This window comes from Thunnus thynnus, chromosome 10 (assembly GCF_963924715.1).
Source record: "Thunnus thynnus chromosome 10, fThuThy2.1, whole genome shotgun sequence".
NCBI lineage: Eukaryota > Metazoa > Chordata > Actinopteri > Scombriformes > Scombridae > Thunnus > Thunnus thynnus.
The window spans coordinates 15,242,988-15,257,565 of NC_089526.1; the positions used below are offsets into that span (position 1 = coordinate 15,242,988).

At 40.2% G+C, this 14,578-nt stretch overlaps 1 protein-coding gene across 2 annotated transcripts; it reads right to left on the reverse strand.

The window, feature by feature from the left end:
* Positions 1-24: 24 nt before the first annotated feature.
* pklr (pyruvate kinase L/R) lies at positions 25-14,567 on the reverse strand. 2 transcript variants are annotated; one of them, XM_067601374.1, is made up of 12 exons: positions 14,474-14,567; positions 9,353-9,517; positions 8,215-8,306; positions 7,983-8,114; positions 6,981-7,167; positions 6,610-6,883; positions 5,839-5,989; positions 4,880-5,032; positions 4,590-4,756; positions 2,591-2,657; positions 523-637; positions 25-415 (listed from the first exon to the last, which is right to left on the reverse strand). In XM_067601374.1, the coding sequence occupies exons 1-12, from the start codon at positions 14,565-14,567 to the stop codon at positions 309-311; spliced, it is 1,704 nt and encodes a 567-aa protein (XP_067457475.1). In that variant the 3' UTR covers positions 25-308. The 2 variants fall into 2 exon arrangements, with proteins under 2 accessions (XP_067457475.1, XP_067457476.1); XM_067601375.1 differs by lacking the exon at positions 14,474-14,567 and adding an exon at positions 12,832-13,034.
* Positions 14,568-14,578: the final 11 nt, after the last annotated feature.

Here is a 14,578-nt window from a genome sequence, read left to right on the forward strand (position 1 = left end):
TATTGAAGCTTCAATCCTGACATGTTAAAGTCAGTGGTTCAAGTTTTATTGGGAAGGAGTCATTGCTTTCAAAACATGTCAAATACAAATTCAAAATCCATGAGAACAGTTTTAGTGGCAAGTATTTCCATACTACTACTGTTAGAAACTTGCTTATTTAAAGGGCTCGTTCTCAGGTTTTCATGACATTCGTATCATCTCAGATATTTCACTGATTAGCAGCAACGTTGGGTGTGAAGTTGTTTGAAGAATCAGAGGCTCTAACACTGGTGGGTCAGACAGATTTAGAGTCCAGTAGTATCAGGTTGTTACGGGACATTGACTGCCCTCATGATGTTAGTGTGACCACACCCAGGGATCCATCCTGTCACCACAATCACCATGTCACCTGTCTTGAAGAATCCTCTTGCTTTCCCTGTGGAGGCGGAAAAGAAAGACTGTGTGAGCAATGCAGGAACATATTGTGTAAATAAGAAGAATAATGGTTGAATACATAAAAAGACAAACACCACACACACTGACCTATGTCCATGCCGAAGTTGACCCTGTTGTCGACATCATCGGCCCAGACGGGAGCAGGCAGAGGGTGGAAGAGGACAGGAAACACTCCTCGTAACAGCTGGGACTGTCGGGCCACCTGATGGAGAGAACACAGACAAATTCAGAGATGGTTAAGTAATACATTTGGGGTTTTATTAAAGTGCTATGAATCTTTATTTTTCACCAAAAAAACTACACATTGTTAAATTGTTCAGTCAGGCTGTCTGCCCTTTAAACACATTCTGAATGCCCCAAATGACCCTCTGACCTTTCAGCTGATGCCACTGTCAGGCTAGTTTACCTCATACTGACATTTTGGTTCACCACATCTCAAAAACAAAAGTCCAGACTGCCTTTAAATTTGCAATTATTATTCAGTGTATCAATAATTTTTGTGGATGCCTGACCTTCCCTCCAGACTCACCAGCAGCACAAAATGTCCACTTACTGAATAAATAGAAACATGTTGAAATTATGATCAGAGAGGACCAACCATTTCTGCTGCTGAAAGGCTTCATAAACTTTCCTCAAGCACCACCCTCAGGCCAAAATCTAATCAAAATCTAGACAGCAGGTTACTCCCAAGAGCATAAACCCCTTTTAATTGTAATGACCACATGATCGTTCATCTAGTTTCACCAGGAAAACTTGTTTTTCTCTATTCAGAAAGTTCAAAATAATAATAATACATTTCATTATACAGGAGGCTTCAAAACATGTTTTGTACAAAAAATATTTATTTTTAGTTAAACCTGCATTAACTGATTTTTTTTTCAAACAAGTTGTGAAGACAACATTGACCTATCATCACTTTTTGATATATGTTGAACTTGTTAGCAAACAGTTGCTTATTTACACATCCAGCGGTTTTGGAGCAACATTATCATTCATTTAGAGTCATGTTTCTATCCACCTGATGAATGTGAGTCCAATATTTACTCTCTTTGAGCTCTGTTTTTGATCTCTACCAACTCCTGAGGGAAATATCTGACTCTTTAACTGCTAAATGCTCCTCAGTGTTCACCAGCTATTCTACCGCTAACTGTGTCTGTTAGCCATTTAGTGCTCAGTGGGTTTTTAGAGCTTCTTCTCTAAAAACAGCTGCCTGCTGAGACTGAAAACAACACTATGAGAGCAGTGAGAGTAAACAGTAAAGTCCATCACTACGAGCAATGCCTTTGACGTTACACAATTGTTATTTGATACATAGTTATTATGAAAATGATCAATTATAGCTGTTTTAATGTTTAGGGACATTATTTTAGTAAGGTTTTGATAATGCTTTTGTTTTATTGGATTTAACAAGCTGGTTTAGATGATTCTATACACTCAGTCTTTAATGCATATTATATGAATGACATGAAAACCTTTTCTTAGAAATAACTATGAAACTATTTGAGAATGAGTGTGTCCACTCTTGGAAATATAAAGGCACTTAAGACACAAATGCTCACACTGAAGGTCATGTGTAACCCCTTTCAACAACGTATCTAAAATTTAAAAATAAATGTGTTTTATCCTGGCATCTCTACTCATTAAAATCTAACAAATGATTATAATGATTTCACTTTGGCCTTAGACGCTATAGGTGCTGTCATAAGAGGGGTTACAGAGTCAAGCAGCCTTCCTCAGTGTTGGAAGTGTCCACACCAGGTCCAGATGTGCTGCTCTAAATTGGACCCTGACCTCAGACCTTCATGTAGCAGGGTTCCTATGCAGATTAACTCTACATGACTTTAAAATTATAGTTAATCATGACCTATTTTAAAACAATTTGTGACACACTTGTGGGCTGTGTACACATGTTTTAAAACAACTGTACCAGAACAAAGAGCTCTGTAGAAAGCTCCATAAAACAGAAATACACTTAAGTGCAATATTGCTCATAAATGTACTCAGTCAGTGAGACCAATCGCACATCTTTAGCGCTGTCACTATTAACAACGACAGCAAGCAATGAGAATGAATACAGACTGTCTTCAACCATTAAGTCATGTTTCAGGCAGCACAAACAAACTTCTGTTATTTAGTTTATAGGAGCAGAACGTACCTGAGGAGTTCTGGTGACTGCGATGATGGGACAGCGAGGTCGGTACCTGGACAGGAGATGTGCTGACCTGGAGAGATGTGGGAAAAAAAAGGAAGATGATGAGTAGGAGTAAAATATATTATCATTGTTGGCACACAGGAACATAAGGTGTCTTAAAACCCCTGAAAGCATTACATATATAACATTAAATACTCATTAATAAACATGCAACAATCAAATTTTAAAGTTTGGGGGAATAAACATCCTCAGTAAAGAAAAGCCCTTCTGTCTTCACATTTTAATTAAAATGTTGCTAAATCTTGATTTATGCACAGAGATGAATTAAATGAGTTTTGGCAGGAATTACAGTGTTCACTCCACTGCTCCTATTAAGAAGCTGATTGAGAAAATATGTTTTTGGGGCCTTTGAGTAAGGCACTGGGCCACTCCAAACCTCCAGAGCAGTTTCCAAATTCTCTGGAACTCTACTGGAGGGATAAACATCGTTCTTCCGAAACATATTCCCTCATTTGGTGTTTTGATGTTGGTGGTGGAGAGTGCTGTCTAACACGTAGTCTCAATGGTGATATTACTCTGGTCACTGTTTCTGTTTCAACATGAGTCCACTAAGCGGTCTTTGTGACTGAGAGATCTAAAAGACAAACCCTCTTTTCTGTCACAGAGCATGAAAAGATGTTAAATGCTTAATTGTATCTTGCAGCACATCTGTATCGGAGATCAATTATTCAGATTTTTCTTTTAATTCGTCAGCCATCTGTATTTGGCGACTATGTATGTGCACATGTGCAGAGTACAGAAATCAATCTTGTGCCCAGTAGGGGAGTTTGTTTTCCAGCAAAGGGTCAGAATACACAAAACATAAGTGGAACACAATAAAACACTACAGTCAACAAAAAACTCTACGCCCGGGGATGTGAAAGCAGAGAAAAGTACTGCAGTATTTACTCTGTATGAATGATTTCCTCTAGGATAAAAAACTAACATCAGTTTCTTCAACCAGTAAAGAGGCTGTACATCTGCTGGAGGGAAGAAGAGAAACTCAAGAACTGTGAGAGGAATGTTTATTCAGATCTAACAGGTCCAGAACATTTCCAAACTAATCTACCACCATCATCACTGATCGAATCAGTGGCTTTTAGTGTTGGAGCTCCTCACTGGTGACTAAAAGAACCGATGTCAGCTCAGCACAGTACATTACTTTGTGGTTACAAGCTTACTGAAAGACCACAAAAGCCACATAAACAATTATGATGTGATAACTCTGTTGCAAATAGGCGATTGCTGAGTCATTAACCTTATAAGCAGAGCTTGTATAGACTTCATTTCCGACTGGATCAGCAACAGACTGAATGTCGACTGAACTGAAGACACTCAACGATCTGGACGATCTCATGATTATTGTGAAATGCCAATGTTCAGTGCTAATGCAGAAGGTAGTGTGTCCTATATGTAGGAAGGCCGGAGATTATGTTACGACGTGGAGGCTGGGGTATTGGGTGGGTGTGTAGCAAGTCTGACTGTTCTGCAGGAGACTGTAGTTTGTGCACCTTCGCAGACCTTCAATTAACATTCTGCTTTTTATTAACTGTATCCTTAATTTTTCCCTAATTTAAGTGTTTTAGTTGCCTAACCATACCTTAACCATAGTACAATTGCCATAACCATGATCTTTCACCAACCTTAAAGGTATATAGTTCTACATTTTGGGAAATACTTTGGGAAATACACTTATTTACTATCTTGCTGAGAGTTGGATGAGCAGATTGATACCATTCTTAGTAGGCTAATAGTATCAATATTCTCCTCCAGCTCTCAGCAAGAAAGTGAAAAGGGTGAAAAATGTTGAATTATTCATTTAACAATACCGTAGTTGTCATGCACAGACATCAGGTTGGCATTTGATGTAATAAAAAAAAGATCTTCATTGAACATAATCTAGCATTTTGCAGAATCACTCAATACTAAAGGCCATGTCTGGTGACAGGGTTGGTATACACACCTGCCACTGGTAGTGAGGACTATGATGGCCCCAGCACAGCATTTGAAGGAGGACTCTACAGCTCCGATAGCAGTGACCTCTGTGGGGTCAGAGGATAGAGGAGTGAGGCGACGCAACTCCTCAAACAATTGCTGGTGGAAAATAGCCGCCTCTGCCTCCCTGCAGATCTGAGAGAGACGGAGACAGAGAGGGTGTGGAGCGGGGAGACAGAGGGAGAGAGAGTTATCAAAGGGCACAAAGTCAGATGTAACAGTAATGGACATCATAAAAACACAGAGACACACACACACCGAGTGCATCATTGCGACTGCCTCTAAAGGAAACAGTCCCTTGGCGGTCTCCCCGGATAACATTACACAGTCGGCTCCATCCAGCACAGCGTTGGCGACGTCACTGCTCTCCGCTCTGGTTGGCCGTGGGTGGGCCACCATGCTCTCCAGCATCTACAAACACACACACACAAACACAATACATTAGCTTCACATTAGCCTTTTAAGCACAACCAAAATTTCCCTGCAAGGTACTATAAAGTGATTTGATCAATAAATCCATCAAAAATAATCCACTTTGTATCTTTGTGTGTCAGTTTTTGTCTGAGATGAGTGATGTAGGGCAGATGGGCTTCAGGGAGAGAGACAGGGAGGTAATGGCTTTGTGGATGGATGGACAGTAGTGGAGGAGAAAATAGAGATAATTTAGAGTGAGGCAGGCGAGTATGACTTTGTGAGATCGTTATTGGCATGCTGGAGTCTCTGTATTCTGAGTCAATAAGCAAGGCAGACAGTTGGAAAATGAGATAGCTTGCAGCGTTGCCTGAGAGACTGCATTTTTGTAGTAGTGAAGAAGCTGCAGCTAATGCTGATACGTGCGTGGGTGTTGTTTGGAGGATCAGGTCTCGAGTAGCAAACCGGCTATAATGCTGTCACTCTGAGTCAAGAGCTGCAGCATAAACAAGATATAGCACTGTGACTCAACATGGCTGCAGGAGTCTGCGTGCATGTGTGTGTAACCGGAGAGGGGTGTGAAAGAGAGGAAATGTGTGTGTCTTTGAGGATGAATTCATTGGACAAGTGTGTGATTGTGTGAGTATATTATGTGGGAAGTTTAATGTTAGGTTTTAATGTTCGTTTACTTGAACCCATTTGACATTTGACTGGCTAATACATCAGCTAGAGTCAAAAACTGCATATTTTATCATTTCTGTGTGTCTGTGTGTGTGTGTGTGTGTATGCATGCGCCCCTGTCTGACCTGCGTGGCACAGATGACAGGCTTGCCGGCAGAGTTGCAGCGTCCAATCATCATCTTCTGGGCGATGAAGACTTTCTCCGCAGGGATCTCAATCCCCAGGTCGCCCCTGGCAACCATCACGCCATCGCTCTCAGCCAGGATCTCCTCAAAACTGACAGATAGATTAGGGAGGATGAGGAGTCAAGGGATTGAATGTTAGGGAGATGGATCTGCAAATGCTGAATCATGCGGACACAGTCAAAACGCATATGTGTGCAATGTAAACAGCAGGAAGATGAGGACACAGATTTCAGAGTAAAAATACAGCTGCAGGAGATTTTATGCTAAAATGTTGATACACCCCAACATTATTGTGTAAAATTTAATCTATATGATCCGATCTAAAAGAAAATCTCATTTAGATCAGAGGCGTAGTTAAACACTGTCAGCAGCAGCTAGCGTGCAGTGGGACAAAGGCAGAGATGAGTGATGGAGATGAGAGAGCTGTGACATAAATTGTGTCAGATATATTAAGTGGCAGCTATAACTCACACGTACAGCCACACAGATTGCTAATCAAAGATGTGTAAACTCCAGAACTGACATATTGTATGTCTACCCATCACTGACAGCTGGCTGTCCACAGGAGGAGCAGATCGCCATCAGCGTTGAACTCATAAGTCCTGTCACCGCCTCATTATGAGAGACTCTGCTCGCTCCCTTTGGCTACTTCAGTGCTAAAAATAGTCATGCCTAAATGGTTTTAATTCAGAATTATTTTCATTGACTTACTTCTGAACCCCTTGCCGGCTTTCCACTTTGCTGATCACTTTGATATCTCGCCCATGCGCCCCCAGAGCTCGTCGCACATCCTTGACGTCCTGGGCCGAGCGAATGAAGCTGGCAAACACTATGTCTATGCCTTGGGCCACCCCAAACCTCAGGTCAGCCTCATCTCTCTCGCTGACCGCCTGCAGGCCAATCAGGTCGCAGCCGGGCAGGTTGACACCTTTACGACTGCACAATACGCCCCCGGCCTCCACCACCGTATCCACCCAGTCAGAGCCTGCAGAGGAGGAAAGTAAAATAAAGTAGTTCAGTTCAGATAAGTAACAGCAGCCAAAGGATACATTGCTTTATGAAATCAACCTTATGTGTGATACCTATTTCTAGCACTTTGAGTCCAATGAGGCCATCATCGATGTAGATCTTGGCTCCCTTCTTCAGGACTTTGGGCAGGTGAGGATAGTCCACCCAGACAACTTTTCCGTCTGTCTTGTCTTTGTCACTCTCTGCTGTTACCACACGGACATGGCTGCCCTTTTCCAACTCCACCTCCTCCTCTACTTTCTACACACACATACAACACAAATCATCAGAGACAGACATGAAGAAGCAAAGAGCACTGGAGGGACAATTATTTACTTAAAGTAATTTTTTAAACTAGATATAAGCTTCAACAAGCAGGTGCGTCTAATGATACTTTTAGCTGAAAAGTCACATCAGAAGATTTGAGTCAGTGACTGTGATATCGTGACAGTCTTTAACTGTTCGAGGACTGCTTTGGAGAAAACATTTATTGTATTTTGGGTTAATAAACGGCTGTTGATGTGCACTTGTTTTATGTGTAATTCTTACAGATAATTTAAAATGTCATCTGCTAAAACATGCATGAAATAGCATCCATGTACATATACACATTACAATTACTTGATAGGAATATGAAATTAAGATAAATTATACTATAAAAATCAAAGATTTATAATTATGTGTAACACATGTGTGATACCTTTATTTAATCTGACGATTAAGACATTAAACAGACTTTAGAAGACACACAACGAGCCAGAGTCAGTGTGCAGCTTACACGTCATGCAGAGCATTTTGTAAGCTAATCAAAGCATGAAAAGGTTTCCAACAGCTTGGAGTTATTTGTTCAGCAAAGCAGATGGCAACAACATTAACACAGAGGACAAGACAATAAGACGACGATGACAAATTGCGCACACCAACAGTTGTTGTTTAGCCAAGAAGGGAAAGTAAACATCGGCTGATGTACTGTACAGAGCAGTCGGCATGTTTTCAGCACCAGTGGAAGCTCTTACACCTGACTGCATGTGACTGGATGATTAGACTGTTTGATAGATGAAGCATAAGATGTTTACTCCTTTCACTAATCCAGTGCGGATCTCCGGACCCTTCGTATCCAAGGCGATGGCAACCGGTCGATAGTACAAGGGGTCAGAGGTTATCGTCTCCACTGCCTCCCGGATGTTCTTGATGGTTTCACCGTGGTACTGACAGACACAGGGGGGACAGACAGATAACCAATACATTACTGAGTAAAAAACCAAGACATGATGTGTAAGTCATGGGAAACGGTACATAGACACGCACCTCATGTGAACCATGAGAAAAATTCAAACGAGCAATGTTCATCCCTCCTTTGACCATTTCCTGGAGTTTGGGGATGGATCGGGATGCAGGACCTGAGAGGAACCGGAGAGAGAGAAAGGACATTTTACATTAAGATTGAGCTTAAAGTTAAGTTAATCAATTGATAAGTTGATCAACAGAAAATTAACAATGCAAAAACGCTTGTTTTCTTTGATAGTAAAATGAATCTCTCTGGGTTTTGGTCTGCTGCTAAGACAAAACCAACAATTTGAATATGTCTTATATTTCCTGATATTGACAACATTTTATTGGCCAAGAAAAAAATCAACAATGAAAATGATTTGATCCTAAACAACAGTCAGGTGCCCATATGAACACTGCAACAGGTTTTGCTTGCTTTAATCATTAATTTATACTGACCATTAGAAGATCCCATTTGAGTGCGCATACAATGTAAGTGATCAGGGACAAAACTGTATTTAAAAGTTTATAATATAGTTTATAATATTTAAGTTTATAATAAACTCTTTTCAGTAAAAAAATCCCTCTTTGTATCCCGACAGACAGTGTTTTCCTGTTCAGCTGCAGTGGAAAGATTGTGACAAAAAGAGGGAATTTGGCACTAAAGACAGTAATTTTGAAAGATATTGACTTGATTTGAATAATTTGGATGGCTGAAGCTTAATCTTAGCTTCAAACTTCTAAATTTAAACATTTTTCTATGTAAGGAAGCTTGTGGATTTTGGCCCCCATCATCACTTAATATTTAAAGTGCATTATGAAGGGATCCCCAAAAGGCAAGTATAAGACGTGTCAATGTTCATTTGGGCAGCTGACTATTAATTGCAGGTAAATTAACAATATTGGTCTATCTATGAGGGATCAAAGCCAATCTGTAGCACCAGGGCTCAGGAAAACCTAAGAGGCACTTTATAAATTCAATTTCTTTTTAATTAGTTTGTCTTTTTCCTGGACAGAAGAAAAGCAGAGAGCCCTAAAGTGCCAGAGCCAAGAATCAAACCGTGCCAGCAGCACCCAAGAGCTGGCTGTCTAACAGACTGCCAGTGATGACATGCAACAGTTGCCAGAAAACAAACTTGAAACTGAGACAAACTCTGCGACTGGTTGTCTCACTCACCGATGGTGCAGATTATGCTGGTGTTGCGTGCTGTGATTGGCTCCTGGTCGATGTCCAGCAGACAGAGATGCTCCAGGAAGGTGTCGGCCATGCTGGCATCCAGCTGCTGGCGCTGGATGAAAGAGTCTGGCAGTGTCATCGCCTCTGAGTATCGCCTGATGCGAGCTGTGGCGACAGAGAAGTGTCAGTGGGATGAAGTCAGACATGAATTAACTCAGCTGCCAACTCCATCTGCGAATACAAATGAACCAAACACCTCAAACGGAGAAAAGGTGTCATTCCTGATTTGATGATGAACATGAACAACAACACTTCTGCTGAGTGAGGAGAGAGTGAGGAGCAGAGATAAAAAATGGCAGCTTGCTACCACAGATTTTGAAGGTGCAGTCACAGCAGAGGCGACATATGGAGTACATGCACACAAAGGCACAAAAACACACCACAGACACTGACCTGACCTTAACTACAGGGCAGAGGGGTCATGAAGATCTACATGCTGACATTTAGCTTTCATATGAGAGGTTAATATGAAAACAATACATTTCAGATCAGGAGATTCAATGACAAGCAACAAAAATGCATTTGCAAACAGGAAGGGCGGCTGATATTAAAGCTTTATAGAGGAAATATTAAAGAGCTGACATTTGAGACAAATGAAAAATGCAAGAGGACTCCACACTTGATATAGAGCTGGCTGTGTTTCTGACAACTGGAGGGAACACAATGATCTTTTTTCACATACTGTTTTTTATAATATTTAGGAAATTTTGTATAATAAATAGTATAATAAACTATTATCTCCTCCATTGGAGCAAGAATTAAGCTGAAGCTTATGTTTTACATTCTCAGAAGATACACTCAAGCTGAAACAAGACTGATTTAGTTACATTTTTATTTTTTGTCCAGTGTGTCAGTGTTGGAGCTACTTGTTCTCCGTCCCGAGGAGCTCAATGCCAACAGATTCTCCATGAGCAAATGACAAATGGATGTGAATGTGAAAACTAAAATTAGCACTGAACCAATGAACTTGCCTCTTCAACATCTGGCCAGGGCCAACAGATGAAACTGGCTCATCTACAGTTCTTTTTTTTCCTGGTGATTAATGAGCATTGTCCCTGTCAAATAAACTAATAAAAATCAATAAAAATTAACAACAGTTCTCATATCATGCCAATTTTTAAGTAGTATTTGTTTCCAGCATCCAGCAGACATGAAGCAATTATTATTTATGTCCAAATGATCAATGTGAGTCCAATTTTCACAGCCATCAAAATTTGTCAAATCAAGTCGATATCTTTCAAAGTTTCTTTTTGTTCCAACTCTTCCACTGCAGCTAAACAGATAAACAAGACACAAAAGGGAAATGTTTACTTAAAAAGACTGTGACTGTGGAAGATATCCACTTTATTTGACAAACTCAGATTGCTCAGATTATCTTTTAAATAAACTTTTAAATAATTTTTTGCTCAAAACAAAGACTGTATATCTTCTAATGGTCAGTATGAACGGGAGGAATGATGACAGTAGCAAAGCCTGTTTCAATGTTCATTTGGGCACCTGACTGTTATTTTAAGACAGACTTGAAAAATTGTGACCCTGTCATTTAAAGAGTAATTTAACACAAAGTTGAAAAACAATATTTTTCTGCCTTCTCTAGTGGAAAGTTTCAAGCCTGTTTCACCTCAGCAGGTGTGGTTGGGTGCAGTCAGAAATGTGCTGTTTGCACCTGTAACCACACCCAATAGTGATATCATTAGGTCCTGGAGTACACTTGTATATCAGTGCAGCAAGGAGGTCACAAGGACAAGATTTTCTGGGGGTTAAGTTCTTTAAAGACGATAAAACTCTCCGTAGAGTTCAGAGGACCTGCAGAACTGGGTGATAATTATTTGTGGTTTCGCCACTCTGAGTGACTCCTTCCACATTACAGGCAGTTATTTGATCAATTGTTATGATACAAATATTGATACAAGCAGCTTAAAGTACAATTATTCAGTTATTTGATAGTATTTTTGTCTAATATTAATAAAAGTCATCTGCTGTTCACCCTTCCAGTCAAACAATTTCTCCACAAACAAGCAAATTCCAGCTTACTTTGAGAAAAAATCACAGTGTCCGCTTGCACGTCTTAAAATATTTAAATTACTCAAACTGGTATGACACCATAAGTAATTAACCCCAGTGATGATGACTCCACCTGTCACTAATACAATATTAAAACAGAAAGCAGTTAATGGAGCCCATATCTCTTATGCACAGGACTAACTGTGATACCTGGCTGTGGGCATTGAGCCAGTACAGTGGCATCCATTTTAAAAGATGTCATAGTCAGCCAAGCCTGCAATTTCTGCCACCACAGGGGAGGAGAGAGTCAAGACCAGGGAAGAGGAAGAGATGAGAGGCTGACAGACAAGGTCAACAAAACAACAGGAGTCAAGAGGTGAGGACGAAGAAGGGAGAGAGGTGGGCGCAGGGAGGAAGATTGTAGGTGAAGTGAAAAAAAAAACTATTATATGTGAAGTATTTGTTGTTAATTTGTTATTTGTTGCTCTGTCTGTTATACTGTTAAAGCCCTCTATCATGGTTTAATCATGTGCTACCAAATAAAGCCTTTGCAGTGAATGAATATGCAGGAACACAGAAGGACAAAGCTTAAGGAAACTCCCAGATGGAAACAATGACTGGAGATTTTTTGCAGGATAATGTGAACATGCATGACTCTGAATCCTCTGGATTTGGTAGCTGTTCATGTTTTCTCTCTCTCTTCATGTCTTTTTCTCATTCTCTCCACCTCCTTGTGACCCAGTTCTGCCGCACTGCTGCACACATCATTACGTGTCCCACTGAGATCGTCCTCTGACACATCCCAGAGTATACACATGGAAACACACACACACACACACACACACACACACTCACACATACAAATACCTGTTACTGGAAGGATGACTATAAATAAAGCTGACGTTAGGTCAAAGACACCAGTGTTGCAAAATACCAGTTATTGCACAGGCTTTATGACAGATAAGACAGGTAAACTAAAATGACCAGGAGTTACCTGTTTGCATTGGATCACATTCTTGCATGAACGCAGGTCAACATGTGCAAGTGTGCAATCAATCGATGAACCAAAGGTAAAAGGGCAGATTTGACTAAAGGTGCACTAAAGGCCAAAATCACCTGACAAATGTCACAATGGTACATTATCTGACCCACAAGTTAAAAACAGGCAGCTGAGTAATGTATATGATGTAAATTTTTGATATTGTAGAACCACTGAACCACTGGAAAGTGATCAATTATTAGCCCTTATACTGAAATACATGAAGCTCCTTTGTCCTTGCAGTTCAAATTAACTATTAATCCTGCTAAATCAATCACTAAATACTCATCTTTGGATTCTTAACCATGTTGAAGTTGTATGAAAACCTGTTGAACTCTGCATCCACAATACAAAAGAAAGTACTCGATCAACTTACCCATTTTGACTAAACTTTCTATCTTATAAAAAACTAAATCCACTGTCCAGTTCTTCCGCCTCTTTCGGTTTACTTTCAGGTTTCTTGGATTTTTTTTGTTGTAATTTTTTGTAATTTCCTCCTCTTCCTTTCTTCTCACCTCTACTCAGGTCGTGCACTTGTCATGCTGTTAGTCTAAAGTCACCAGGACAAGCCCAGCTCGCTCTCTTTCAGTCATTTGACCCCCTGACCCCACTGCTTCCCCCTCCTCTCTCCACCCCGTCACACCATTTGGAGTCCACTACATGCAGCAGCATAGGTAGGCCAGCTTGACATGGGCCAATATGATGCTAAAAATGGAAAAGCTTTATGTCAATACCCCGATAGTGACACTAAACTGTGGGGATGCAAAGTCCTTCCATCTATTTGCGGTATTTCTGCAGATTATGTAATCCTAACATGACCTTGACATGCAATGAAACCGAGCTGAAGACCATGAACTCAATATGTGGGCACGTAGATGTTTTAGTGATATATAGTTACCTGATCAAAGGAATCTACATGATGAACTAAAGCGCTATAAAGGCAAAGCAAGTGGCATGTTGAAGGAGGATAAACACCAGCTACAATTTGGCAACCCAAATGTTGTATTTATTATTGGCTTATAAAGCATAACCAAATCATTTATTGGCTTATAAACCCTTTATAAAGAGTGATTTATTAGAAAGTGGCACACTTCAAAGTAAGGGAAAAAAAACCTTATTATAAAAGGAGTTTATTGCAGATTTAGCTTGAAGTCCTTGATATCAGAAAGTTTGGGAACCACTGATAAAAAGTCAATGAATTACCAAATTGTTCTCCATATTTTGCATTCACCCACTGTAACGTGTTGCTGTTTTATTGGAAAACATATAAATCACGTCCAGTCTTAGAGAATGGCAGATGTTATAAAAGTGAGACTTTGATAAATAAGGTGACACTTGATGATGTGTTTTCCTCTCACTGACGCAGTTTATTCAAAGTTTCTTACAGGTCTCTACAAACAGGTTTGGTTGCACGTAGCTGCAGAGTTGTATCTATGCACACAGTCATGCGTGAAGCCAGCCTGACAGAGGGTGTAAATCGTTAGCCAAAGGACAAACAGACCTTTGTTCCTATCTATCCTGCAACCCTCTGCCCTGTTCAGCACATACCTAGTGTGATATAATAACCCTGCACATAATTACCAGACTGGAGTAAAGGTCTGTTACACATTGAAGCCAAAGTACAATAAAATGACATTCAACTTAAATTTGCAACACTTCAAACACACACAAGCCAAGTTGAAGTATTGGTATTTTAACACACCAAGCATTTAAAACCTGTGAGTTAGTTGCTTGTTTAAAGGTGAAAAAGTCTCATGAGTGCTCCACAGCTCGTCAGCAAACAAATGATTAAAAAGTAAAAGCAGAGGGATCAATATGTGGCAGGGAGCCAGAAATAAATAGCAGAAAAGCTTTCAGCTGAGACATACACAATCTATCGAATAAAACCCAACTATGTTACATAATCAGTACAAAAAAGCACTAAAATGCAGTGTGTGGACTATCTGGGCTACACAGAACACAAACACAGAATAAAGAAAAGTTGTTAAGTTTGAATCTTTAGAAAGAAAATGACCAACCTGTTGGATGCTTGAAGCAGTCTGAGACTGAATGGTGAGGAGTGACAAGCGCGACAAATGTAAATGAACGGTTTGGTGCGAGTTTCAGCGCCATCTTGTGGACAA